Genomic DNA, 27,774 nt, shown 5'->3' on the forward strand with positions numbered 1-27,774 from the left:
TCTCTGGTGCTGGAAAGGAGAGTGGAAAGGACCAGCAAGGTGGGGAGAGAGAAGATTAGTGAAGCAAGAGACACAAACCAAGCATCATGGCTGTCACTGTTGGCCTTGAAGATAGGGCTGTGTAGTAAACTCTGGATGTCAGGTGCCAATGCCAACAGCCAGCACAGGCAGGCTCCACAGACATCTGTTCAGAAGGTCAAGGGTGACCCCATTCCCTGCCCAATTCCCTTTTTCTTTTGTTTTCCTCTATCTTTGTCTTCCTTCCTTCCTTTTTTCCTTCCTCCCTTCTTTCATTTTTCTTTCCTTTTTTTCATACTGTGTAGCTCAGGCTGACTTCAAACTCCTGTTCCTCCCTCTCCAACCTCCACAGTCCTTTGATTATCTGTTTCTGGTGTGTGTGTGTGTGTGTGTGTGTGTGTGTGTGTGTGTGTGTGTGTCTGTGTGTGTCTGTGTGTGTCTGTGTGTGTCTGTGTCTGTGTGTCTGTGTGTCTGTGTGTCTGTGTGTCTGTGTCTGTGTGAGAGAGAGAGAGTGAGGGGGGACTGTGGGGCGTGTGTGTCTGTGCAAGTGTGTAGTGTGTATGTGTAGTATGTGTGTGTAGTATATGTATATGTATATGTGATATATAGTGTGTGTATGTATGGTGTATGTGTATAGTATGTGGTGTGTGAGTGTATGTATGGTGTGTATGTGTGTGTGGTGTGTGTGTGAGTAGTTATGTGGTGTATGTGTGTATGTGTGTGTGTAGTTATGTGGTGTGTGTGGTGTATGTGATATATTATATATATATACACATATATAGTGTGTGTATGTATGGTGTATGTGTGTGTAGTGCGTATATGTATGTATAGTGTGTTTATGTATGGTGTGTGTGTGGTGTATGTGATATATATATACATACATACATACATATATAGTGTGTGTGTATGTATGGTGTATGTGTGTGTGGTATATAGTGTGTGTGCGCCTATGCATGTATAGTGTGTTTATGTATGGTGTGTGTGTGTGTGTGTGTGTGTGTGTGTGTGTGTGTGTATGCCACTGGCTTTCCATGACTCACAAACACATGGTTCCTCCTCTACCTCTATCCTTTCTCCAGCTGGACAGTTGGCCTAGAGAATCTGTCTCCTCCATGCTCCCCCCCTCCACACAAGGCAGGACTGACCGTCATGACATTAGTCCCTTCAGCCAACAAGACCGTATCCTAATAGATGCCGACCACTGAACATCACTACCACATACTCCACTCCCAGCTTCCCTGCTGCCTGCTCTATCAGCCACAGCGGTGATCCAGGATGTGGGAAGTCTCACCAGTCCCACTCTCCCAGGAGGCTTAGTACAGTGAAGAGAAGAGCAGCTGCAGATACATGTCTGCCTGCCTGCCTGCCTGCCTGCCTGCCTGCCTGCCTGCCTGCCTGCCTGCCTGCCAGGAAAGACCCCAAAAGGGGTCAGAATTCCTGCCAAGACACAGTTCAGAGACCTGTTGACAGCCAGAGACTCTTGGCACCACCACCCTTTCTGTCTCTGCCCCAGACTCCTCCTCCCAGCCTGTTACTTCCCCACCTGCAGGTCCAGTGAAGCCCCTCCTTCTGCCAAGCATGTGGATACTTTGTTCATTTCCGCTCTACATTGTTACACACAGTGGCTGGCTTGCACTTCACTGTTTGTGCAGCGTATATGCCTGTTCACATGAGCGTTTGATGGAAGACTCGGAGACTAAGCCATCAGATTGTGCTGTTTATTGAGAATGCAACAGGGAGGGCTTTAAGGAATACAAGAGAAGCCAAGGCTGTCCCCTTTTCTCTGGTTCTGGGTTCAGGAAAGTGAAGGCAGAGTCCCTTTATTCTGAGTGGTTTTGCTCAAAATGAGACTGTGCTGGGGTGGGGTGGGGTGGCCACTCTGAATTGGTTTTCTGTTAGTCTTCTTCTTGGGTATAGCCAGCTCCTGTCATAGGCAGGAGCTGCGACAAAAGCTCAGCAGATGAAGAAGCCCAGATGGAGACCCAAGAAGCCAGGTAGTACGGTAAGGACAGAGCCAACGGCTGGTGGAAGGGACAGGCTGGACCTGAGCTGAAGCTGAGAAGCTCCTGGTGTCTATCAGAAGTGCACCACATGGTAGCCCAGAGCTATCCAGTCCCAAAACACTTGGAGAGAGAAGGAGATTGGCCCAGGAGTGGTACATGGGGTAGGAAGGGGGACAATAGGCTAGGGCACAGAGGGTGCTGAGTGAGGGAGGCCACAGGAAGCCCTCTCACCGGCCACCTTTCTTGGAGGGGGTGCTCAGACTGGAGCCCTTTGTTAGGGAATCCTTGTAGTCGCTGGCACTGCCTCTGCTCCTGTTCTCCCCACCACGGACACTGCACACTCCAGAGATGCAGCTAGTGCTATTGGCCACGTAGCCACCGCTGACTGTGCTGGGCCGGAAGCCATAGCCCCCACTGCCACTGGTGCTGCTGATAATGGCTGCAGAGAAAGAGAAAGGGAAGGATCGACTCAGACCCACTCAGGCAGAGGTAGATGGGGGGTCTCCTATCCCCACAGTAGGCAAGGGCTCCATGAGAACCTGATCACGGTCATTTCTTCACCCTGAAGAGAATATCCCAAAGACAACTTCCCCATGCCCTTGGCTTCCTCAGTCTATACCCACTGTGGCTGAGTCTTGCCCCATTGATACTCAAGCTTGCCCCTCTACCAGGCACCCATGCACCCACCACTGCCCCTCCTCTTAGTGGCTCTGCTAAATCTCCTGCCTGCCCACACCTCGTCTTTCTCCTGCTGTCTCCCCACAGACAGCAATCCAAGATCACAGATTGAATCCTGCCAACTTGAAATGCCCCTTCCTTTGCCCCTGCCTAAATCCCCAACCTAGATCTGACTATAAATTACAAACTCAACATGACACAGACCCCGCCCCCCCAGGCACATCATTTTCTTAGAGTCTCCTCTTTGTTTCCCCCCTCTCCTATGGCAGAGGCTGTCCCTTACTACCATGTCCTGGGAGGCAGAATGATGAAGATGAAGGGCCTCAGGGTAGCCGGAAGTTGGGAGACCTGCTCTGCGCCAGCCTTCCAGCTGTGTGGCCTCAACCTTTTCCTTTCTACTCCTTTGACCCTTCATCTACACCCACAGGGTGTGACTAAGGCCCTTTCCCAGTACTCAGTGTCTATGACTCAGTTCCAGACCCACAGGTACTTACAGATGCTGACAGGGGAAGAGTATTCTCCAGACATCCTGTAAGGGAGAAAAGTAAAATCAGGAATAGCTTCCCACTGCATCTTCGAGGACACTGCTGCCATCAGCCTGAGATGTGCTTCTAGACCCAATGGGCACCTGTGGACACTCCAGGACTGCTTTAGCTCATTGGAGGTCACCCCTTCACACTGAAGAGTAAGAGGGCAGCACACTGGATCAAATAATAGTCTAAGAGGTGCACGTGTGAGGACCGTATTGTCCACTCCCACCATGGTGAGCCTTCTCCTCCCCAGGACACCAGGAAGCTGGAGTGGCTGGCTAGCCTAGCATAACTACAGGGTACCTGGACTGGTAAGGAAGAGGGGACAAGGAAACCGAATGGAGGAATGGGGTTCAGAAGACAAGGAAGGGAAGCAGGAGTCTCCCAGACACTCTGGCAGGTTGTAATGGCTGAGTGTGCCGATTTGCGTGGCTCACGACAGCACAGCACCCAGGGTGAGGTGAGCATTCAGCATCCGTGAATATGGCTGCTATTCATTTGAGATGGTGTTATGTAACCTCAAACTCACTGTGTAGTCGGGGGTGACCCTGAACCTCTCACACACACCCCTCCCCCACCCCTCAATCGCCTCACAAAAGCTGGGGCACCGGGAAAGCACTACCATGACCAGTATGTGATTCTGATGATGAAACCCAGGGCTTCGCACATGCTAAGCAGACTCGCGCTACCCGCTGAGCTGCCACCTCCAGCCCAGCTGAGGCTCCTAACCGCCCAAGCACACTGCACACCTGCACTCCTCGCTCTCCAGCAGCTTTCGGTAGGTGGCGATCTCCATGTCCAGGGCCAGCTTTAGGCTCATGAGCTCCTGGTATTCACGCAGCATCCTGGCCAGCTCCTCCTTGGCCTGATGAAGGGCACCTTCCAGCTCATCCAGCTTGGCCCGGGCATCCTTGAGAGCACTGTCTCCTCGCTGCTCAGCGTCAGCGATGGCCGTCTCCAGGTTAGAAGCCTAAAAGCCAAGAAGTTAGAAAACAGAAGCAGGCGTGGGTGTTATCTGCAGTCAAACCCCTCACATTCAGTAAGATCCAGCAGCAAACGCCCACACTTCATTGGATGCACGCCAGGCTTCTGCCCCGGCTGGCAGGGACTGGTAAGACCTGCTAGATCTCAGCTCTGCACCTATTCCAAGACATCTGCGGTGAGGGGAAAAGCAGGCTCCCCTCTGCCTAGAGAACACTGATCACCAAGCCTGGCTATCACATTCAGTGAGTGAGTGGCTTAGGGCCCCAGAGGAACGTTATTTTAAGACAATATGTTAGAATCTAGCAATTAGATACAATGGCAGCTCCAGCCCAGAAACATGGCCTACAGGTGAGGTCACCAGAAGGAGAGTCTCCAGAATGACATTTACTTGCCAGGTGCTCACCGTGTGCCCAGCACCTTGCTAAGCACGTGCATGCCATGCCTCACCTCATTTGCCCCTTATGACCTCCTGTGAAGTAAGGAGGGGCGACCTGCACACATGACCCCTGATGTGCTAAAGCCCATAAGAAGGACGTGGGATAGGGGTCTAGCAGCTCCGTATCCCGCACCCTCACCACGTCCCTCCTCATCTGGTACAGAGAGAACACTGCTCCTCAGGGTTGTTGTTGGAGTTAGATGTGGTAGGATGGTGGGCACGGCTGTCCTCTCATTCTATCTACATCCTGTCCCTGCTGCTAACACGAGGCTAAATGCTGTGTGTGTACTTCACTGGGGACTCCCCAAGCCCACTTCCCTCTCTTGGTCACATCAATGATACTGATTTATTAAGCTAATGCTATGTGTAGGCACAGCTCAAGAAGCTGAGGGGACACACGAAGCAGCCAGTGACCTGACTCCCTTCAGTCTAAAGAGTGTGGGGGACAGGCAGCTGGCAGGAGGAACTGCCAAAAGCTGAAAACAGACCAAGGAGCACTGCCTGGGGGAGCACAGCCTAGGGGAGGAGGGGGAGAAGATCCAGCCCAACCTGTAAGCCAGGGGAGGTTCCCTGAGAGAGAAGAGAATATTCAAGGAGAAGTGCTTAGAGTGAGTAGAGAAGGAAGTGGCCCAGAGACGTCCATGTGCTGAGGCAGTGACCTCACTGGTATCTTCTCTTGTTGCTGGAGACCCATGGGAAGCTAAGGCCCTCAGTGAACTCACACGCAATCCACTGGGCTTACTGCCCCTGGCCACAGGCCAGAGTTCCTTACCTGTTTCTTTGCATTCTCAATCTCGGAGCGGAGTCTCTGGATGAACCGGGTCAGCTCGGTGATTTCATTTTTGGTGTTTTTGAGGTCGTCTCCATGGCGGCCGGCGGCCAGCTGCAGCTCCTGGAACTGAAACACCCAAAGCACGGAGATGAGTAAGTGTGGTGGCATGGCTTCCGTGAAGGCCCTGTGTCCCTGAATGAAGGGTCATGGCCACCGGGGCACAGGGAACTATGACTTTAGCATCAACTCTGATCTGAATATATCAGGTTTGTCCTTCACATGGTGGTGCCTGACGCCCCCAGAGCAGTCTCAGCTTCTCACCTTGGTCTGGTACAGGGCCTCAGCCTCAGCCTTGCTCTTCAGGGCGATCTCCTCATACTGGGCCCGGACCTCATCAATGATGCTGTCCAGGTCCAGGTTCCTATTGTTGTCCATGGACAGGATGACGGACATGTCGCTGATGTGGGACTGGATCTGAGCCATCTCCTACAGGGACCATGAGCAGGGGAGTATATTAGCTTGACCACTGTCAAATTCTAGTCGTACCACATAGTGCCTGACACACAGGACTGTGAGCTTCATGTGCAAAGAAAATACCTTGCCGGGCCCTAGGCAGATTCTGCCGCCATGGAATTAGGCCTCAGAGTAGAAGGGGGCTCTTGGGAGTAACATGCAAGGTGCCTGGGCGACTCAGAGGCCGCCTTGACAGCTGGAGCCTCTGTGACTCTCGCAGGCCCTAAACGGAGTTTGCACTCCGAAATGCTGGCCCCCTGAGAATGGGGCGCCAAGAGACTTACGGCTTCGAACAGACACTTGAAGAATTTGATGTCCTGGTCCATGGTGTCCACCTTAGCCTGCAGTTCCACCTTGTTGGCATATGCTGCATCCACATCCTGAAAGAAGACCCGGCCATCCCCGGTCACCTCAGGTGCCATCCAGTAGGTGACACCCAGCTCAGCCCAGCTGCCTGGCTGGAGACATTGTTTTCTCCTATGTGGGTCATGAGGAAGGTAGTGGGGGCAGAGGAAGGTACAGCCCCCACCTCCCACCATGAGAGCCTCTTCCAAAATTAGAAATACGGTTGCCCCAGCCCTGCTGTGAAAGTCACCTGTGCACCATCTGAACCAAATTCCATGGCTACAGGGAGCCCCTTGTGCTGGCTGTTCCCTGTCATCCTCCCTGGCTGTCATTTCTTCTCCTGAGCACCATGGTCCCATCCCATCCCACTTAAGGACTGACGGCAAAGCACACGGTGGCCTCTCTGGCCAGATACCTTCCCCTCACCTTCTTCAGCAGCACAAACTCGTTCTCTGCAGCTGTCCGCCGGTTGATCTCCTCCTCGTACCTGTGGGAAGGCCAGGGATCATAGCTTACATCCTTCACCCAGGAGAGACTCTGAATACATAGAAAAATGCCAGGCCGTGGGGCACAGAGAGCTGAAGGGCTAGCCAAGCAAAGATGGCTTCCTGGAGGAGAGGGTGATAGCCAAGTTTGGAAGAAGATCCAACTTGGAAAATGAGGAAGGAAGTGTGCAGGATGAACGACCTTTGGGAGACCTAAGAGGATGCAGGAAACAAGCTACCTCACACCAAATGTGAGTGGTGCCCCAGGTGTCCCCATGCCACTTCTCAACACAGAAGCTCGGAGAATGTGAAAGGCTTAACCATTGTTGACCTCAAGCCCAACCTCTGACGCTGTCTGACTACTTGGAAGTTTGTTCCTACTGTCAGTCTAGAGGCTACGGATCAGGGAGCTCATTTGTACTGGCTGCTTAACACAAGTTAGAGTCATCAGAGAGGAAGGGCCCTCTGTTGAGGAAATGCCTCCATGAGATCCAGATGTAAGGAATTTTCTCAATTAGTGATCAACAGGGGAGGGGTCCAGCCCATGGTGGGTGGTGCCGCCCCTGGGCTGGTGGTCCTGGGTTCTATAAGAATTAAGCTGAGCAAGCCAGGGGAAGCAAGCCAGTAAGCAGCACCCTTCCATGGCCCCTGAATCAGCTCGTCCCTCCAGGTTCCTGCTCTGTGTGAGTTCCTGTCCTCGCTTGCTTCGGTGATGAACAAGACTATGAAAGCATAAGTTGAATAAACCCTTCCTCCTCAACTTGCTTTTTTTGGTCTCAGTGAAAGACAACATTCTGGGTTTCCGATGCGGTGACCCTACTTGGTATGGCCTAGAACATATGAACTCTCCACCTCCAGAACCTTGAAACCAAATCTTTAAGCCCATCAGAGGGACAGGGCGCGCTGTCCTGCTGCAGGTTCCCTCCTCACTCACTTCTTCTTGTAGTCCTCCACCACGTCACGCACGTTCCTCAGCTCGGAGTCCAGCCTCACTCTGTCCCCAGACAGTGTCTCCAGCTGCTTCCGCATGTTGCTGATGTAGCCCTCGAGGATGGGCTCCAGGTTGTTCTTGCAGTTGTTGAGGTCCAGCTGCTGCAGCAGCTCCCACTTGGTCTCCAGCACCTGGTTCTGCTGCTCCAGGAAGCGCACCTGGAAACCGAACCCAGCAGATGTTGAGCCCCACAGATACTTGACATGCAAAGCCATCCTGCTCAGTGCTCTGGCCTCATCTTTTCCCTTACCCCTCTACAACTGTAGGAGGCGGGCACATCGTCAGACATGATCAGAGAGGAGGAAACTGAGCCTTACTAATCTTTGCTTCTTTCCAGGGTCCAGAAGTTTATTCAAAGGCAGAGATCAGAACTAAGCCTAGACACACGTCCCCTCACTGAGGACATTCAATCAACCAGAACCCACTGTGGCCAAGCCAGAGTAAGGCATGAGCATGACAGAAACAGCAGAATAGGGTCAGGCTGGATACATCTGTCTGGAAAGGCAAGCCACTCTGAAGATGGGGTCCAGGCCCTATCTATGACATGTCAGAGCACAGTTTCGTTAGGGCCAAGAGCTACTGGGAATTTCAGATTCCCATACCAAGTCCCTCATTTCTACCCACTAATGCTGTCTGTGTCCTGGGCAGTTCTCAGAACCACTCTCTCTCTAGTACAAGTACAAAACATGGGACCAGATGGACAGACAGACAGAGCCTGACCCTCACCAAACCAGATCATTAGCATATACTTCCTCTATCTGGTGACAATTTTTTTTTAAATTTGACTTCTTTTCTAGCATCTGTGAGCACAGGCACATTTATGCAAGGCTGTGTTCACAGGATGTGGGAATACTGCCTGGAATTCTACACTGAGAGGAAACTGCACTGAACTGCTGGTCTCTAACAGATCATCCAGGCCTTGGCTTGGTTCAACCAATCCACACTTCTTTCTGAGATGAGCATTAGCTGCACCCAGGACAACACAGCACCCAGCATGCCACTAGACATGGGTAGGTCACCAATAGGAGTGGACAACTCTATCTGAGGTTGGGAGGACACAGTGGAGCCAAAGTTCCCCAAGAGCTGACCAGGCTCTAGATCCCTTTCCCCCTCCCCAAGAGGCAGGGACCTCCCACCCAAATCCAGACCCAAATCCTCAGAGGACCTTGATTGTCTTGATGTGAATAACCCATAGGACAAGAAGCAGCAGCTCCAGCCTTGGCCCCTGAGACTGAGGAGAATGTGGGGCCTCCACACTGGAAGGCTAGCACTGTGGGGCAGGGTCTGCTCTTGTGGCCACAAGGCCCAGGACTGTGAGGTTTGACTGTCATAGAGCCACCCTATCCCTCTCGTCTCTGGCCCTAGACCTCAGGTAGGAGACTGAGGGTGAACTCTCACTGTGCCTGTCCTGCAAATGGCTGTAGATAGGCCTCTATGGTGGTTTTGCTGACCCAGAATCTGGGGAAGCCATCTTTCATATGCCACAGCAGACATCCTCACTGAGATAGAAGATCCCTTGAGGTCTTGTAGAGATTTGAGGTCCCCTTGCTTCCCTGAACCCTTTCCCAAAAACAATAGACACTATTTGCGGAGGACCAGACACCGTGCCAAGATCTTCACATGAACTTCCTTTTCTAAACTGACAGAAGCCCCTGAGGAAGGTCATGATTTTTCCACACTAGAGGGAAAGACATAGGACCAAGATAAAACAAGTAATTTCCCCGCAATGTCTGCCGTGTCTGATGCCAGAGTACCTCTACCCCTGTTTGGCAAAAGAGCCCTTGACCACTAACCACCCCTAGTGGAGACATCCTGTAGCCTAAAGGGCCTGGGTGACCACATACCCGTTCATGATCCACCAGTCAGGTGACTGGGGAACAAGATCACCCTGAGAGGACGACAGGCTCTTTGGATCCTAAGGCCGATTCTCTCCCTGGCCTTCACTGTGGATAGCCAGCGTGACCACAAGGCTTAACAATGGTACCAATCCAGGTCTCCATAGAAAGGCCCCTATCTCTTTCCCAGGGTTCCCCTGTGAGTATCCCTGAAGGCCCCTACCAGCATGTGCTACTATCCCTGCAGGTGCTCTCTCTCCAGACAGCAGAGAATCTTCTACAAGACATTAAGGTTACAAAATGTGCCAGCCTCATGTACAGTAACTGTACCAACTTCAATGCTCTTGAGGGATTGAAGAGAATCTACTCCAAGCAGATGAGAGAAGAGCTGTTCCCAGGTCCCCCTGTCCTAGCGGACTCACCTTGTCGATGAAGGAGGCGAACTTGTTGTTCAGTGCCTTGATCTGCTCCCTCTCCTGGGCGCGCACCTTCTGGATCTCAGGGTCCAGCTCCACATTGAGTGGGGCCAGGAGGCTCTCATTGACTGTGACCTGGTGGATGCCGCCAGGCGGGCACACAGTGGGGCACACGGGTCCCAGGGCCACACTGCCAAAGATACTTCCGGCAAAGCCGCTGGCTCGGTTCCGGCCAAATCCAAAACCTCCGTTCTTCCCGCTGCCACTAGCCATGTTGAGAGTGATGCTCCTGGGGCCTCCCAGGCTGTAGAGACTCCGACTGCCAAAGCCCCCGCTGAGCCCTTTGCCTCCTGCCCGGTAGGAGGATGAGCTTCCCCCGGACAGCACTGCAGAGCAACCGCTGAAGCCCCTGTTGCCGGCTCCAGACTTGCAGGTGAACTGGCGACTCATGCTGTTGTTGGTAGAGATGGAGGACGAGTGCAGGAGGAAGGCAGATCCCACGAAGGTTGTACTGGCTGTAGTGAGGACCAGCAGGTGCCTTTATATACGCTTGGCGTTGGGCTAGCAGATGGGCAGTGGAGAGCTTAATTCCTGGGTTTGGCTTGCCTGGGAGCAAGAAGTCATTTTCTCCGTGCTGAGCCAGAGATCGTCCCTCCCCACCTCTGAAACAACATGAAACTGTTAAATTGCTGGGCTTGCAAACTTTGCTCTGGTAATTTGGGTCTTATCTAATTAACCCGCTGTTATAAGGTAATTTGCCCCAGGCCACAGCCTCCCCAGGGGAATGTCACCAACACTCCACCATCTCTCGGATTCATCTCTACGGCTGGCTTTCTTGCAAGGGTTCAGAAAGCAGAGATGGTGTGGACATTGGACAGAGCAGGCCACTAAGTACAATGCCCAAGGACTCTACCATAGCTGCAGCCTCTGTCCTGGAAGGGGGAAGCCCAGTCAGGCAGACTTTCTCCCCAGGCCTCCTGCACATACAAACCATGGGGACTAATGGCTCTCTTTGTTGGGGACCAGGTTGATGGCACCCTATCATAGCATGGGACCTGAGCAGCCCAACAGCTCTGGATTCATGACTACCATGTGCTTGTCATACCTTCCAGAGAGTTAGATGTCCCCAGCACACCTTTCAAACCTCATAGTAAAGTTGGTAAGGGGCTAAAGGAAGGGACAAGCCTCTGGCCCTTGGGGAAAATGAAAGGGCAAGAGTGTGGAGTTTGTTGGGGACTCCAGGGGCAGATAGCTCAGAGGACCGCCACGGTCTGGGGAGTTCAAAGGCATCCTGTAGGAGCTCCATTTCCTCATGCTTCTCTCCTGCCGTGTTCATTTGTGTGTTCACAGAAAGGGCAGGAATCAGTTGTCATCCATGGGCCCTAACTTCAGCTACCACTGTCCAGGCCTGAGAACTGAGGAGTCCAGGCTGGCTGGGGCCTCTAGGCATCCAGACTTCACACAGCTAAGATCAGAAGGCCCTCAAAGGGAATGTACAAAGGTGTGTACAACTGTACACACCATTTGTGTGTGTGTGTGTGTGTGTGTTGTTTTCTGTTGCTGTTAAAGTTTGTCTGTGTGTTTGTTTGCTGTGTGCTCCCTGTCCCCTCTATCCCGGGTCAGCGGCTCCCATAATGGGCCCGAGCCCCTCCACTGATCATTCTGTCCAAGCCATGGCTGCCTCATATCTGGAGAATGGTCTCCCTCAAACGTCCCTGCCAAGGAGGGGCTCTCAGCTGTGTAGGATTCTAAAGGGAGAAAATTGTGGACACTGGCTGGGCTAGGGCTCTCTCTGGATTCACTGGGCACGGAGTCCACTCTCTGCTCACCTGAGTTCCTTTCCGTTCCCTCCTGCCATCTTGTCTTCATCGCTGTCATCAAACGATCATCGCTCACTTCCCTTCCTCCACCCTCTTTTCTCCCTCTCTTCATCCATCCCCATCTACTTCCCCGATCTTTTGTTCTCTCACACTCTACCCAGCCCTCTTCACAGATGTTCCTGGACCACCACAGCTGGGTCTGAGCTCCATCCCCCTCTCTCTGTCCTGGGCTGGCTCTAGGATACATGAATACATCCTCACTGCTCCTGATGTCCATGCACCACCTTAGCTTCCTTTGTGAGGCTAGCAGAGCTTCTCCAGACCAGGGACGCCTAGCACAACCCCTCCCCCCTCGCTACCCTCCCACCTCCAACCCCTGTTAGCCTCCACTCAGTTCCCACAGAACGTTTGTGTAATGCTGACAGGCTTTTCTGTTCTCCCAGAGTGCAGCCCTAGTGTGGATTCCCTGTCAACGGCTTCGCCAGCTACAAAATCCTCTGCCATACGTGGCAGTGCCCCTGCCCAGGTCCCATATCCCCTGCTCCTACCTATGCACTGTCACTTGCTGCTCCCTGTCTGCCCAAGGACACCTCATCCTCTGGCCTCCTTTTCAGTGCCCTCCGATGTTTACTCAAGCTATTCCTGACCTATTCCTAACCACTTCTGTCACAACCTCCAACCCATATCTCTCTTCTCCTCTGAAATTCTGCCTAAATCTTGGCTTCTGACCTTGCCTGTCTGCTCTTCACTCTGGTCTTCTAAGACATCTACATGAGAGAAATGGTGTTTCCTGAGCATGAGGAAGGTCCAGGAGCCAGTGATGCTGCCCTCTGTGGGCCCCTTGCAGGCCTAGGCCAGCCCCCTCCCGGTAGACAGCCCCTCACTGGAGACATGTGAAGAGCAGAGATGAATGCTGGACTTTTGTCCACCTGGAGTGTCACCAGATGGTAGCCTGGACCCCAGGGAATCAACTTCTTCTCCATCACTCAGTTTGGCCTTTCTGGTGTCAGCTTCTCCCATGGAGAATGGAACAATAGATATTAATGCAGGAATGGCAAAGGCTGCTGTGTTATTCCACAGGAAGCACTCCCTGAGGCCTGACACATTCTTAATGCCCAATAACCGGTGTCAGTGACTAAGGAGCCAGAGGCTCGGCCTGTTTTCCCTCCTTCCTCTCCAGCATGGCACCTTCATCAGCACATTCCCACACAGTGGCATGAGGTGCTGAGGACAGGGAAGGAGTGATGACCCTACAAGCCCCAGGCTCTCCCAGATCGCTGCCGATCCCAGAAAATTGGCCATTATGAATAATAGTAGTAATAGTAATAGGCATAGCCAACCAAGTGACTGCCAGGTATAAAACTCAGTAGGAAGCACTCTATGGACATTATGTCACGTCTATCGATGTCGGCTGATTTATCAAATATTTGTTGGACACTTAACCAACCTCTGGTGGAAACGGCCCAAAGCAGCCTGCCTGGAAGAGCTTATTCTCAGTATCCCTGAGAGAAACAGCTCACTGAGTTATTACCAAGTCGTTTACACAGTGGCACAAACTAATCAGATCCTGCCCATTAGAAACACAACGCCCAGTGTTGTTGGTGAGATAATTGAGGAGGAGGAAGCAACAGAGTTCTGGACCACCCACAGGAAGGGTGGGCCCGGTCAGTACCTGGGATCCTTACATTTTGCTAGAGGGGAAAGGGAGGGAGGGAGTAAAAAAGACCAAAATGGAGCCCCAGTTCACCAAGGGCACAAAAGATCTGCCTTTGCCTGTGCCTTAGTTGAGACCTGGAGAGAACCAGGGGCAGGGAAAGGCAGATCCCATGCTATGGGATTCCCACGGCCTGACAGTGGAGACTTTACCCACTTGTCCCCACGCAGGTGGCTGTCTGTGAGAGAACTGACTTTTAGTGATGTGTACCTATCCGTGCATGTCTTAGGGACACAGTGGTGCTCACCTGTAAATCGGGGAGATGATGGGGATATAGAATAAAACCCTGAAAATACCAGGAAGATCTGGCTTGGACATTCAAGGGAAAGGCAGATGGCTTATCCAATCAACTTGGCCTACATCCCTTTTCTCTGGAATACTGTTGAAACCCTGGCTTCTGGCCTGGTCTGTCTCCTTTGTACTCTGGTCTTCTGCCCATGACATCTACATGAGAGAAATGGCGTTTTCTGAGCATCCCAAGGGTCCCTCTGTATGGCTCTTGGCTGTGTACTCGGTTCTTTTATTGTGCTTTTATGAGTAAATTGTAGTTTTCTCTGCATCTGTGCTCCCATGTGTTGTGACAGTCAGTTGATAAATTCGTGTCCCGTGGCTTTGTTTGGTGCATCTGCTGTCCCTTTCCAGAAGTCTTGGGCCAATAAGCCTCTTGGGAGAAAACCTCTAAGAGAGACTTTGATCCCATGAGGCTTCAGGACTGGAGAAGAAATGAACAAAGAGGCGACCCTGGAAAACTAAAAGCGCACAGGCTGCCTGCAGGAGAGGCTTCAATTCCAGTCTTCTAAGGGAAGAAGCATTGAATTGACTGTTCTAAGAAGTTGGGGAAGCAGCCCAGGGTGGTGGGGCACATGTCATTTTCGAGTAAAAGAAACCACTGAGCAGGCTGAAGTGATCATGAGTAGAGGGTGACCTTGGGTAGAGAAATTCCAGATCCCAAGCTGTGTGTGAGACGGGGAGCCACTGAAGGCTGTGGAGTCCGAAAGAGTCTAAATTGCACATCTGAGGCAGAACTATTCCTGTGTGGATAAAATTGGGAATGGGAGCGGCTAGAGGCACCAGGAGAGGGCTGGGCAGTTCTGTGAGTGACGTAATTATCTCCAAAATTAGAGAAAATAAGCTGGGTTATTTGGATGACATCAACTCAGGTCTTTGCAGGCATCCTTGGCTGATGGACCAGGTCATGAGCGTGTTGTCTGCGAATCCCCAAAGGGGTCTCCTTGCAGGCTTGCACAGCCTCAGGTAAGCAGTGCCCTCAGCCTGAGTCAGCTGGACTGATTGCTGTCCCTAGGGGACTTGGCTACAGTCAGACCACTTGAGAGCAGGGGAGGTACCCAGCAGGTTTGGTACTTAAAAGGCCAGAGATGAGCTCACCTCTAAGGAGCTGGGTATAAAGGACTGGGGCCTGTCCTGAATACAGCTCTGCTCCCACCCGGCCACAAGGTGGTCTTGCATTGCGAGATGTCATTTGGGCCAGCCCTATCCCCTGTCACCTCCATTAGTTATCTATCCAGGACACTTCCTTTGAGTATGGTTGGGCACCTCCTTCTTTACCTGACTCCATACCTCTGACGTAGTGTATGGACTTGGGACTCTGAGGACCCATGTCATAGTCTCTCCTGGGCCACTCATGACCTATGTAACAGGGGGTAGGATTTCTACCTTCTCTACATCCCTAATGAGACATCTGGTCTACCTACTCCCCAAGGTGGATGGAAGATACCTTGTAAATAATAATAAAGAAGACCGTGACTGTGCTAGCTAATACTTAGTCAGGGTTCATCGTGCCAGCCGTGGTTCAAAGCACCTCATATACATTAATTCATCTAATCCTCCACAACAGCCCTGAAGGCTGGCACTATTATTATCCCTGCTTCTTAAATGAGACATTAATGCCAAAGGAAGTTTGGCAACTTCCTCGAGGTGGCACGGCAGGTGAGGAACTGCACCGTAGCTTTGCTGCTGGTAGAGCGGCTGCCGCCTGTAACCTGGGCCTCTCATAGCCTGGCTTTCTGTGCACACATCCCAGAGTCTCTGGTTTCTGCCTCTGCTTGTCTGTCTAACTCTTGACCTATAGTGGTGAATGCCAAGCTGTTTGGATCTTGTCCCTCTGTCCCAGAGTGCTCATGTCTCTAGCTCCAATGGTCTCCTTTCATGTATTTTCAAAGTATTCTTGCTCAATAATGGCCCACAAAGGAGGCCGTGACTCCAGCTGCTGATAGGGTGAGGTAATCATTCATCCTTCCAGCCAACCCCGAGACCACGAAAGTAGGAAAGGACTGAGAGGGTGTCCCTTCCCAAATGACTCACTCAGCATTTATCAAGCTGTCTCTCCATGCCAGGCGACTACCACAGAGGGGTAAAGGAAAACAGCCTCCCTTAGAGGACTTCTCAGCCCAGGCAAGCTTGATCTCTTCTGATGAATCCTGAATGGAGAGAAGGTTCTAGCAGCAGCTGGATATTGTGCTTACATTAGCTAGTTGCCATGGGGTTGAGAATTTCAGTAAGATTGTATCTTAAATGCCTGATCTAAGACTCGAGGAAGGTAGCTCGGTGGACAAAGTGCTTACCATAAAATGTGAGCAGCTGAATTCAGATGCTGAGCCCCTGCATAGAAACCAGGCCTGGTAGGATATGCCTGCACTCTTAGCACTGAGAGGCAGAGATAGGAGGATCCTGGGGGCTTGCTGGCCAATCAGAGTGACTAAACCCAACTGATGAACTCCAACTTCAGGAAGAGACTCTATAGATAGATAGGTAGATGACAGACAGATAATAGGTAGATGATAGGTAGGTGGATAGATGATAGATAGATAGATAGATAGATAGATAGATAGATAGATAGATAGATAGATAGATAGTAGATGCTAGACAGACAGACAGACAGAGTGGAGAGCAATAGACAAGATATCTGAAGTTGAACTATGGCCTACCTATATACACAAACAGGCACACATGTAAACATGTGCACAGGCGCATGCACGCGCACGCGCGCGCGCGCACACACACACACACACACACACACACACACACACACACACACCCGGGTCCAAGCTCCAGGGAAGGGGCCACAGTTCTGGCTGAGAAAGAATTGTTGAAGTTTGTCAGCTTCCGTGGCTTCGGCTTGCTATTCATCAAGGCAAACACAGGTACTGGGCTACCAGCTGTCCTTCATGCCAAGCTTGAAGCATAGGTAGCCAGTTACATAAGCAGGTGACCAGGTAAGAGAACCTACAGCTGCCTCATCTGGAGGAAGCCAGTGTCCTGGGTGTTTATCTCTTGGCCACCAAAGATGACGTTGCCCTTCCCAAGGCCAGCTGAAGAGGAGATGTTGTCCCTGTGCCCTACTAGCTATGGTGGCCATACCAGACTGCCATTGGATGAAGCGTGGAAGGACCTGGAACTTAAGTCTAGGAGCACAGTTTCTCTGGCCTCTTCAGTCTAACACTCCCACACCACTTTAATTTTACTGAAATGAAATTTATAGACCATAAAACTAACCATTTTGGTGAACAGTTAAGTGATATTTCTATGATCCCAGTGGTATAGACAACCAGTTCTGCCTAGTTTTGAAACATTTCATCACCCCCAAAGAAAGTCCTGCATCCATTGCCACCAATATGCTATTCCCCCTGTTTCTGAATATTTGGGTTTCCTGATCTGGACACTTCCTATGAATGGATCACACAATGGGGAAATCTCAATCTCTCTCTCTCTCTCTCTCTCTCTCTCTCTCTCTCTCTCTCTCTCTCTCTCTCTCTCTCTCTCTCTCTCTCTCTCTCAGAGGTGCAGGCCAAAGCATGCAGCTTCAGTTCAATCTCAATCAGTCAATCAATATCTCTCTCTCTCTCTCTCTCTCTCTCTCTCTCTCTCTCTCTCTCTCCCTCCCTCCCTCCCTCCCTCTCCCTCTCCCTCTCCTTCTCTCCTCACTCCTCTCTCCTCCTCTCTCCTCTCTCCTCTCTCCTCTCTCTCTGTGTGTGTATCTGTCTGTCTCTGTGTGTGTCTGTCTCTGTCTGTCTCTGTCTATCTCTCTGTCTGTCTCTGTCTCTCTCCCTCCCTCTCTCCTCTCTCCTCTCTCCTCTCTCCTCCTCTCTCCTCTCTGTGTGTGTATCTGTCTGTCTCTGTCTGTCTGTCTGTCTGTCTGTCTCTCTCTCTCTCTCTCTCTCTCTCTCTCTCTCTCTCTCTCTCTCTTCCTTTATTTAGTATGATTTTCCCCAGGAGTCACTCATAATAACAGATAGTGCTACAGTACTTCTTTTCATGGATAAATGAACAGTCATTGTCAGTATATACTATACCTCTGTCTTCTATTCACTCACTGTCAGATGTTTGGGCTGTTTTCTATAGCACAGCTCTGAGCTTCTATGTTACACATTCTGTTGAAATACCTGATTTCAGTTCCTTTGCCTGCATCTCTATGAGTGGACCTATTGGCACATGACAATCCTTATATTTATTGTGTTGTTTTGTATGTATGAGTGTTTGTGTGTATGTGTGGGTACCACAAACGTTCCTGATGCCTACTGAGGTCAGAAGAGGGTATGGGATCCCCTAGGATGGGAGATAATTGTGAACCAAGCATGTGGGGGTTGGGAACCAAACCTGGGTCTTCTGTAAGGGTCCCAAGTGTTCTTAACCACTGAGGCAACTCTCCATTCTGCCCAGGACCATACAAAGATTCTAACCTCTGCACCAGGCTTAGTGCACATACCCTGAAGCCCAGTGCTCGGGAGGCAGAAGGAGGTGGATCACCAAGATCTTGAGGCCAGCCTGGTCTACAGAGTGAGTTTCAGGCCAGATACGGCTGCACAGTGAGACCCTATCTCAAAGCACAACCAAAAGCACAAAAAGTTTCTGCTTCTCTTCATCCTCACCAGCATGTGTTACTGCCTTATATATTAATATTTTAATATTAAAATCATCCTATAAGATGTAAACTGTGGATTTGGTCCCCCTTTTCCTAACATCCAATTATGGTGAGTGTATTTCATGTATTCGTTGGCCACATGTATACTTTCTTTAGGTGAAAATCAATTAAAGTCCTTCGCACACTTCTTTTTTAAAAAAATAATATTTTTAATTGTGGCGAGGGTTGTGCATGTGAATGCGGATGCCTGAAGAGGCCAGAGGTGTTGGGTCTTTCTGGAGCTGGAATTACAGATGTTTGTGAACCACCTGATGTGCGTGCTGGAAATTGAATCTGGGTCCTCTGGAAGGCAGTGCTCTTAAGTGCTGAGCCATCTCTCTGACCCCTTTGCTTTACTAGACTGTCCTTGTCCTGTGGAGCTGTGAGGGTTCCTCTCATAGTCTGAATACTAGACCCTTACTTGAGAAATGGTTTATAAATAAATATTTTTCTCCTGCAGATTGCGTTTTCCCTTAATCTCTCACCTCCCCCTCATATTTTTACTCCTTGAGAGATGGTCTGACTGTGTACCCCAAGGTGGTCTTGAACTCACAATCCTCTTGCCTCAGCCCCTGAAACTCAGAGTTAACAGTCCACACCCATGCCTGGCTCTCTACATTTTCTTGATAATGTGAGTTGTGTAGAAGTTTACTGTGCACTGAAGTGCTCCCTCCTCAAGGGAGGACGGACACTCACTGTAGTGCTCCCTCTTCAAGGGAGGAGGGACACTCGCTGAAGTGCTCCCTCCTCAAGGAACACTCATAAGACTCAGGGAACTCTTAAAATTTATCAGACCCAGAAAGCAAAGAAAATTCCAAGTCACCAAGCCACCTGCAGTTATATAACAGTAGTAAACCATCACCGAGGAGACTGTGTCCTCTGGGGCTGACTACGAGCTACACAGAAGCGCCAGAAACACGGCTTTCCTGGTTTGTCACCTGTGCTGGCATGAGTTTTTGGTGACGCAACTGCCTTGAGTCACCCATGTTCCTGTACGTAGCTCCTCTTCCAAACTCCTATTTGCAGCCCCTGTGAGCCTCCCCATGCCCTGTTCATTAATCAGGGCCCTATCTGCAGTGAGATGTTTGTTCCTGTCTCCCAAGAAAAGACCCTTAACTTGGCTTAAAGCCTCAGACAATTCTGGCCATATTGGTTCATGCCTGTAATCTCAGGGCTTGAGGAAGGAAGAGTCCAATGTGTTCAAGACCAGCTTGGGCTAAGGCCAGCCTGGGCTACAGAGGCTTTGTCTCAAACAAAACAAAATAAAGCAAAGGAACCTCTTTTGATTCTTTATAAACTTCCATGAATCCTAGTAGCTTTGCTGTTTTGTCTCATCTACTCCTGGTCCCAGAGTTACACAAGTTGCCCTTTTATTTTCTTCCAGGAGCTCTGTGGTTTTAGCTCTGTGGTTGTATTTGTGTGTTGCACACACTTGACTCAATTTTGGAGTTGACCTGAGAGACACAAGTCTTTGTGTTTCTACAGCTCCTGGCAAACTGAAGAGACTTCCTGAGCGAGCTTCCTGTGGCTTGGCCTCCAATACCCAGGAGGGCTGTGTGGGTGGGTCACATTGTCCTCAGTGGAACTATTGGAGAGATTGACAGACAGACAAATGCGTGCCTCTGACACTGCTCAAAGGCGATTTTTGCACATATAGCAGAAATTTAGACTCTTAAGGTCACAAGGGAGGGACAAGATGGTGCCATTCTTAAGAATATTCACACTCACACGGTAGGTAAGTCAGGACTTACAGGGTAGGACCACACAGAGACGAGACCAAGGGCACTGCTGGATTCAGCTTTCAGTCACTAGAGTCAAGAGATCAGAGCCCCGGAGAAAGGAGCAAGAACCGAATGCAGACACAGTCCTCACAAGAGACACTGTCACCTGTTGCTCCATCAAGGACTGTGACTTTGGCATTCCTCCCTGTGGCGATGATCATGGCATACCAGTGAAACATGAAATCTGCTGTCTGTCCGGCCTGAGCTGGCTCATAGGTGTGTGACAAGGGCTAGTTCACCTGTGCTATATGTGTCCCAAAGATGTGGCTTGTGCATTCCCTGAAGGATCAGGTGAGAATTTGAGGGAACACACATAGGGTTCCTGACAACCTGCCTTGTAATGTGTGCTTGGCGGGTAGAAGTAGCTGTTATTACTAATCAAGGTGGTGGCACAGGAGGTAAGGATCCCTCTTTTCTTCCACATGGCTCTGTGAATAGGAGCTCATCGGGGGACCTGCAAACACGTACACTTTCTCAACAATCTACAGTGGCCTCACTAATGTGACAGAGAAAGGCTGCCGAAAATCCCGCCCCTTCTAAGAAGGCCAGAAAACCTAGACCATTGAGAACATGACTTCAATGTCCATCTTTCTCTCTACCATCTTCCTCTTCCCTCTCTGGATTACCATAGCCTCCTTAGCTCAAGAGGCCAATGGTGGCTTGAGCTTCAAAGCCTCCTGCCAACTGACAGTAGGAAAAGTCAGAAGCCTGCGTGGGACCCACCAACCTGGGAAGACTGAACCATGTCAGTCAGAACTTAAAGTAGTGAGTGGAGAGTAGTCAAGTGTCCTAGAAGCAGTCCTAAAACTCAGGGATGGGGGTTTCAAGTGTCACAGGCATCTCTGGGCAGTAGCAAGGGTGTTCTTTCTCCAGTCACCGAGGTTGAGTGGAGTGGTGGGTTTATCAAGCGCCCTTCCTGGCCAGGGTACCGCCAGCAGCAGCGCTCTCGTCATGGGTGTCCCTGAAGTCTACTCTTGACCCTTTAGTCTTGGTCTGGCTGTTTCGAAGGGTCCTGGGGGCTACCAGCTGCATTGCCAGCCCCAGAGTCAGAGCTCACGGAGCTTGGATGGTAACCATAGAAACCATAACCGCAGCTGCTGACAGCTGTGCATGAAGAGACAAACAGGTGTCTGGTGGCAAGAGACAGCCATGGCAACTGCCATCTCTGAACAGGTCCTGCCTAATACTGCCACCGTCCTCAGGAATCAAAATACATGGCCAATGCAGTGGATGAGACCTTGTTACATGCTGAAATGTGTGGGGACTGCACAGAATTCGCATGCTGCCTGCCGCCTGGGAAATGCTGGGAAAGTGACCATTCCCAAGCCGTTCTCTAGACATCAGTGTCCCAGGGGATGGACAGCAAAAGAAGAGATGGGTGTGAATTTTAATCACTTTTTCCGTGTGGGCAAAAGTGGGGGCAAAAGTTGCACTGGTGCAGAGAACCTTCACAGGACAGCAGAAACTTCTAGGTGAGGTTAAGATTATGGTTGGCAGTGTATCTCATGTATCCCAGCACCCCTGACCTTGAATATCACTTTATCCCAGCACCCCTGGCTTCCTCAGCCCAAACCATCTCTAGGATAACCACAGACACTCAGAAAGGATGGGTCCTCACCAGACATCCTGCAATGCAGAAAGTTAAAGGATATAAAATCACTCAGGAGGCTGAGGCAGGAGGATCACCCTGAGTTTGAGACCAGCCTGAGCTTTAGAGAGAGAGAGGCCCTGTTTCTTTCTCTGGCCAACATGTGAAAATTCAAATCTCCATCCTATAGATGGCCTACTGGGACCATATTGCTAGCATGTGTCAATCTGTCTGTCCTCACAGCTCCGTTTGTGCCACCACGCAGTCACCTGTATAGATGGCTGGCCTCTGACGTCACCTGGCAGCCCACAGCCTCCCTCTCTCACGGTGTTGACAGGATCGTCATGCTCATCTTCCTACTCCAGAATGCTCCCTCAGCCTGAGAAACCATAGCTGTTTCTCCCTTGGCACCATGTCGTTGCCCTCCAGGCCCCACCTGTGCTCCTCCCCCTCCAGCAGCTTTCGGTAGGTGGCGATCTCGATGTCCAGGGACAGCTTCAGGCCCATGAGCTCTTGGTGCTCACACATCATCTGAGCCAGCTCCCCCTTGCCCTGCTGCAAGGCACCCTCCAGCTCATCCAGCTTGGCCCTGGCATCCTGGAGGGCACAGTCACCTCTGTTCAGTATCAGCAATGGTCACCTCCCGATAATCCAGATCATACCAGTCGTGATTGTTAACATTACTAACTTGGTAGAATCGCCTAGCAGTCAAGGCTCTGGTTGTGCCTATGAGGAATTGTCTTGATTAGTCTGTTTCGAGTTGGAAGACCCATCCTGACCATGGGCAGTACCATTCCCTAGGCTTAGGTCCCGGACCACGTTTGGAAGAAGAAAGCTGATCGAGCTCAAGACTCATCATCCTCTGCTTCCTAACTATAGATGAAACTAGGCGGCCTGCCACGATGGATTCTTGAGGTGACCCAAAGTAATTCCTTACTCCCTTGAGTTACTTCTGTCAACACGCTTCTCCCTCCATGGCAGCCCTGAGTTCCCACCACACATGTGGGACTTCGACGCTTGCTCTCTGGTTTGCTACCCACCTGCTTCCTCGCCGTAGCGATGTCACAGCGGATCCTCTAGATAAGCCGGTTCAACTCCAACACCTTATTCCCGTGTGTTTCATGCTGTCCCTGTGGAGCCAGCAGCCAGCCACAGCTCCTGGATCTAATGTCACAGAGGCAGGAAGATGGGGATGAGACAAGGCATGAAGTGACTCAGGGGGAGCACACATGACATCACCAATACGTCCATCCCTCATCCCACCAATGGCCCTGCTTCTGCTGCTGCCCTGTTCTGAAGGTGTCTGACTTTCAGCTGTCCAGTCACTTGACATCAGTTTTTCTCTGACCGAACCTTTGGCAACAGAGGAAGGCAACAGGGACTAGACTTCCTTTGTTTCACCTGCAGAGGTGCTTGGCTTCCCCCAAGCCACACAGGAAGACAGAGCTGAGCCACATCCTTCAATGTCCCCACTGGGATTCTCTCCTGCCCCTTTCTATCCAGTTCCTGGATATGTGCCCTTCCTCTCTAACTTACTGGAAGTCATAACTCTGGTCCCAACAAAATTCAGCTCCTAGACTCTCTCCAGGTGTCCTGGATGAAGTCCTGAGCAGAGTTGCTTAGGATACAGACACAGGAGACACTTGAGCCTGTGGGTGCTTCTGGTCTCATCTTCTTAAGCAGCACAAACTCGTTCTCTACTGCTGTGTGTCGAGTATTATTCTCAACCTCATATCTGTGGGAGAAGAGAGAGATGGTAGAGATTCTGTCTGCCAGGTAACCTCCTTTTTCTACTAATAGAGCAAGCCCAGTGACTACTGGGATCTCTGGGTATCATGACTTGTGTGTTACATGTACTCCACAGACTCACATATTTGAACACTTGGTCCCCAGCATGTGGCACTGCTTTGAAGGTTGAGGAAGCTTCTAATCATGGCTGATATACCACTGTCAGCCATATAGCTGGAGGGGTAGGGCTGTGGAGTTAAAGCTTGACCCTATTTCTAGCCTCAGCTCTCTGCCCTTTGGTTGGTAGCATGACAAAAGCCACTGCCACAAGGTCCTGTCACCATGGAGCTACCAGCTGCTGTGCCTTCCCTGCCAAGGAGGACTGTATCCCCTCAAACCACGAGCCAGAGTAAATGTCTCCTTCCTTACGTTGTTCCCCAGCAGGCATTGGTAACAGCAACCAGAAAAGTAACTGATAGGCCAGAAGCGAGTGCAATGAGCCCCATGGTATGAGAAAGAAGTCCTTGGATTCCCTCATTATATCCCAGGAAAATACCCAATGCCTACATAGAACCCCTAACCAGAATTAAGCATCCAGAGAGCCGGCGAGCCCAGGAACTCCCATCTATCACAGGGTGGGTACCTTCCCCATAGCCAGAGACCACATGACCTGACCTCCTGACCCTGGAGTTTCTGGTCCATGAACCAGGAAACTTTGGTGGGCTGCTCATCTTTTCTTGTAGCCCTCCACTACATATCTCATGTTCCTCAGACTCGAGTCCAGCCTCACCCTTTCCCCAGACAGCATCTCTAGCTGTTTGTGAAGACTGCTGATGTGGGCCTCATAAACAGGCTCCAGGCTCCTCCTGCAGTTGCCCTGGTCCAGCTGCTGCAGCAGCTCCCACTTGGTCTGCAGCACCTGGTTCTGCTGCTCCAGGAAGCGCACCCATAGCCACCCGGAACCACACAGATATCGTGCCCCATAGATGCACACTGCCAACTTCCTAAGAGACGGGGAGGTCTGTAAAATCCTAGGGGTAGAGCCCTGACTGCCCACCCTCTGCTATCATTAACAAGTACTCCTTCCTGGTCTTCTAAATTCCCAGTCACTTCGCACTTACCCGGGAGGCAGCATCCTAATTTCTTCTGTGGCCTGACCCTGCACCCAGGAGACCTTCTTTCTTGTGTCTAACTGTGTCTTCTGTACTATGAACCCCACCCTCTGGATTGTGGTCAATTCTCTCACCTGTTCATGTTCTTTAAAAATCCTGAAGACACCGTCCACTATTGGACCTTCAAGAACTAACTCACTTCCCTCAAAAAAAAAAAAAAGATAAAATGCTGCTTCTATCCAGTTTCCTGCCTTCTCTCTAAGATTCCCCAGTCATCATCCATCCATCTCTGTTATCCGTCCATCTATCCATCCATCCATATTGCATAGGAAACATGAAAACTGCTCCTGCTACGGCATCATGTCTCCCTGTAAGACTCACCTTGTTGATGAAGGAGGCAAACTTGTCATTCAGAGCCTTGATCTTTTTCCCTCTCCTGTGCGTGCACCTTCTGGATCTCAAGATCCAGCTCCACATTCAGGGGAGCCAGAAGGCTCTTGTTGACAGTGACCTGGTGGATGCCCCCAGGCAGACACACAGATGGACAAGTGAGCCCCAGGGCCACACTGCCAATCATGTTGTTGGCAAAGTTACTGGCTTGACCCCCTCCATACCCATGCCCTATGCTGTGCCCTGTGGTTCAAGCACTGCCACCTGCCACACTGAAGGAAAGAGTGTAGAGGCTCCTGCTGCTGAGGCCAGCCCCAGTCCTGTGGCCAGCTGTGCAGCAAGAAGCCATGCTGCCCACGGCTTCCTTGGTGCCACTGCAGGAAGCACACTGAAATTGCCCTTGTCACTGCCTGACCTGAAGTTCAGTTGCCGACTTGTGGTTGAGCAGATAGCTTGCAGGAGCTGGAGGAAGTCAATAGTACAATACTGGGGCACAGGAGGGCTGCTCCTTTTATCCTCGCTGAGCCCAGGGCACTGGATAAAGATGTCTCTCCACAGTCTCCTTCCCCTTCAGAAGGGCTGGTACAATTTGCAGAGTGTAGATCTCCAAGCCTTTGAGCAGTGGAGCCCTTTTGATAGAAAGTAGAATATGCCACCCTTGCACATTGCAGTGGTCTAATCTGGAGTTTATCTGGTCCCTAATTAGGGACCTGAAGAGTTATCCCCTCCGGCGATCTCTTAGCTTTACTTTTTCAGCGATGTCTCCTTCTTGCTTATCTACCGGCAAGGCACTGGGTAAATGCCTCCCTCATCCATGGAGGGGTCCTCTGAACACTCAGAGAGGAAGCCATTTTCTGTCATCTGATCTTCTTGAGGAATAGGATACTGAGAAAGTCCTCAAAGATCTAGTGAGGTCAACAAAAGGAGGTTCATGGAGTCGCCATTTGAGTTATGCTAAAGACCACAATTGCTAGCAATAAAAAGGCCTCAACACAGGGTAGAAATGACAGTGTCGATTTGAGCACTATGTGGGCTTTCTGTGTTGGGCAGAGTGTATATAGCTTACAATGGCTTGAAAGATGCCCTCTCAACAGTAAGAAGCTTCTCAAGTGGCCACCATTTTGCCCTCTGGAATTTCCTCTTCTGGCTGAGGTTGTCTGTCTGTCCTAAGAGCTCGGGCAGGACTGGACAGTAAGGATTCCTAGGTCTCCCAGGCACCATTCTGCCAATTCCCTGATCTCTTCCAGAAACTGCTCGGTTTTAGTATAGAAGATGTCGGCCTGTGAGAAGTCAGGGGGCCTGCTGGGATGGGGTCCTTTTGAAGTATCTCAAAACAAAGGATCTGGCAGCCATCCCAGCCCAGGGTACTGCCCACTGCCCACAACCACACTGGGAAGGTTTGACAAGCTCTGATCAGACAACCGGTGGGAGAATCCGTCCCCTAAGGTGAGGGCTATAAGGAGGGAAGGGCAAGTCTGGGAGAGAGGAACAGAAAGACAGAGCAACCTCAGAGGAACACCCCAGGAATGGTTTTCCCATCAGCCCTGAAGCAGTGAGTCCTCCCTCTCAGAGGTGCTCCACCTTAGTGTCCATCGCACAGCCTGGCCCCAAGACACACGGGACGCAACTGAAGTGGTGGTGTTGCCTGTGGCTTTCTAAGCCAGATTGCAAAGGGGGCAGAATCTAACTGCTTCCTTTCTGATGAAGACCAGACTCATGAGTAATAATGCTCACCATAGCAACTGGCCTAGACTAGCAAGGGCTGAACGACCACGCATAGCGCAGAAACAACGATGGTCACAGTAAGACCCATTGCTGCATGGTGGCAGTCTGAGAGGAAGAGTCAGTGTGTATGTCTCCCTCCATAGGCATGAGGCACTATGCCAAGTGCTACACACCATGCTTACTTTAATTACTGAAGACAGAGCGGGAACTTGAGATCTTCCTGCTGTTCCCGGCCATGTGCTAGGATTGCAGGCCTGTGCCACAGCTGACAAGAGAAAGCAAATTTAACCCACGCATGACTGCTTAGAGTTGTGGAAACAGAGGTTTAGAGACATCGCCCAAAATCGCTCAGATAGAAAGTCAGAGATGGCCCTCAAGTTCAAGTGTGTCTGTCTTCCCTAACTGCTACGTCATGTGGCTGACATGACAGTTGTAGGCAAAGACAGAGATTTCTGATGTGTGTAGCAGGCAAGGCAGGGACTCTCGTGGTACGAGGGAAAAGGGTGTTTGCAGTGGATCCAGGGCTCCCGTCAGAGCAAACGGTGGCCAAAGCAGACGAGCAAACAGAAGGAAAGGCCCCAGCTTCATATCAGAGGCTATTTGGGAATTTTCAGAGCCCCCGTGCTTGTAACTCCTCTTCAGCTCCAACTGAGATCCCTACAATGAGTCAAAACAAGCATGTGCACTGCCCAGCAGAGCAGGAGTCCATTCTAGCAGTGGAGCTAGACTTCTTACTGGGGGCCTGCAAAATGGGACCCTGGCAAAGCAGTGCGTACTGGAGAAGACTTGGGGGTCCACAGCAGCAAATCTCCAGGTGACCGTGAACATGCTACAGAAGAGGTGTGTGTCAGTCACAAATCTACACATACCCTCTCCCCAGGGCAGGAACTCAGGTTAGCTGGGGTCCCTGCACAAGATCAAGTCGGTCAACATTCTAGCTTGGGGTGGGAAGGGGATCAAGAACACAAACTCTTAAGTAAGAGCCGCTGCGG

General features: G+C 50.9%; 1 protein-coding gene and 1 pseudogene across 4 annotated transcripts; both read right to left on the reverse strand.

The window, feature by feature from the left end:
- Positions 1-1,722: 1,722 nt before the first annotated feature.
- Positions 1,723-27,652, reverse strand: Krt71 (keratin 71). Of its 4 annotated transcripts, none has more exons than XM_087559034.1 (12): positions 25,049-27,652; positions 23,364-23,562; positions 22,868-22,991; positions 10,013-10,668; positions 7,699-7,913; positions 6,706-6,766; positions 6,219-6,314; positions 5,743-5,907; positions 5,422-5,547; positions 3,979-4,199; positions 3,194-3,228; positions 1,723-2,460 (listed from the first exon to the last, which is right to left on the reverse strand). In XM_087559034.1, the coding sequence occupies exons 4-12, from the start codon at positions 10,454-10,456 to the stop codon at positions 2,249-2,251; spliced, it is 1,575 nt and encodes a 524-aa protein (XP_087415160.1). In that variant the 5' UTR covers positions 10,457-10,668; positions 22,868-22,991; positions 23,364-23,562; positions 25,049-27,652; the 3' UTR covers positions 1,723-2,248.
- LOC148004993 (keratin, type II cytoskeletal 74-like) lies at positions 21,143-25,486 on the reverse strand (annotated as a pseudogene).
- Positions 27,653-27,774: the final 122 nt, after the last annotated feature.

Source organism: Rattus norvegicus, chromosome 7, assembly GCF_021556685.1.
Source record: "Rattus norvegicus strain SHRSP/BbbUtx chromosome 7, alternate assembly SHRSP_T2T, whole genome shotgun sequence".
Taxonomy (NCBI): domain Eukaryota; kingdom Metazoa; phylum Chordata; class Mammalia; order Rodentia; family Muridae; genus Rattus; species Rattus norvegicus.

What these genes read in the sequence shown, in the direction of transcription:
- Krt71 (XM_087559034.1), bottom strand. Translation starts at nt 10,456, where the DNA reads ATGAGTCGCCAGTTCACCTGCAAGTCTGGAGCCGGCAACAGGGGCTTC. An exon ending in AGTTTGTGCTGCTGAAGAAG is followed by an intron (nt 6,315 to 6,705) that starts GTGAGGGGAAGG and finishes GTCTTCTTTCAG; the next exon opens with GATGTGGATGCAGCATATGC. An exon ending in CTGGAGAGCGAGGAGTGCAG is followed by an intron (nt 3,229 to 3,978) that starts GTGTGCAGTGTG and finishes TCTCCCTTACAG; the next exon opens with GATGTCTGGAGAATACTCTT.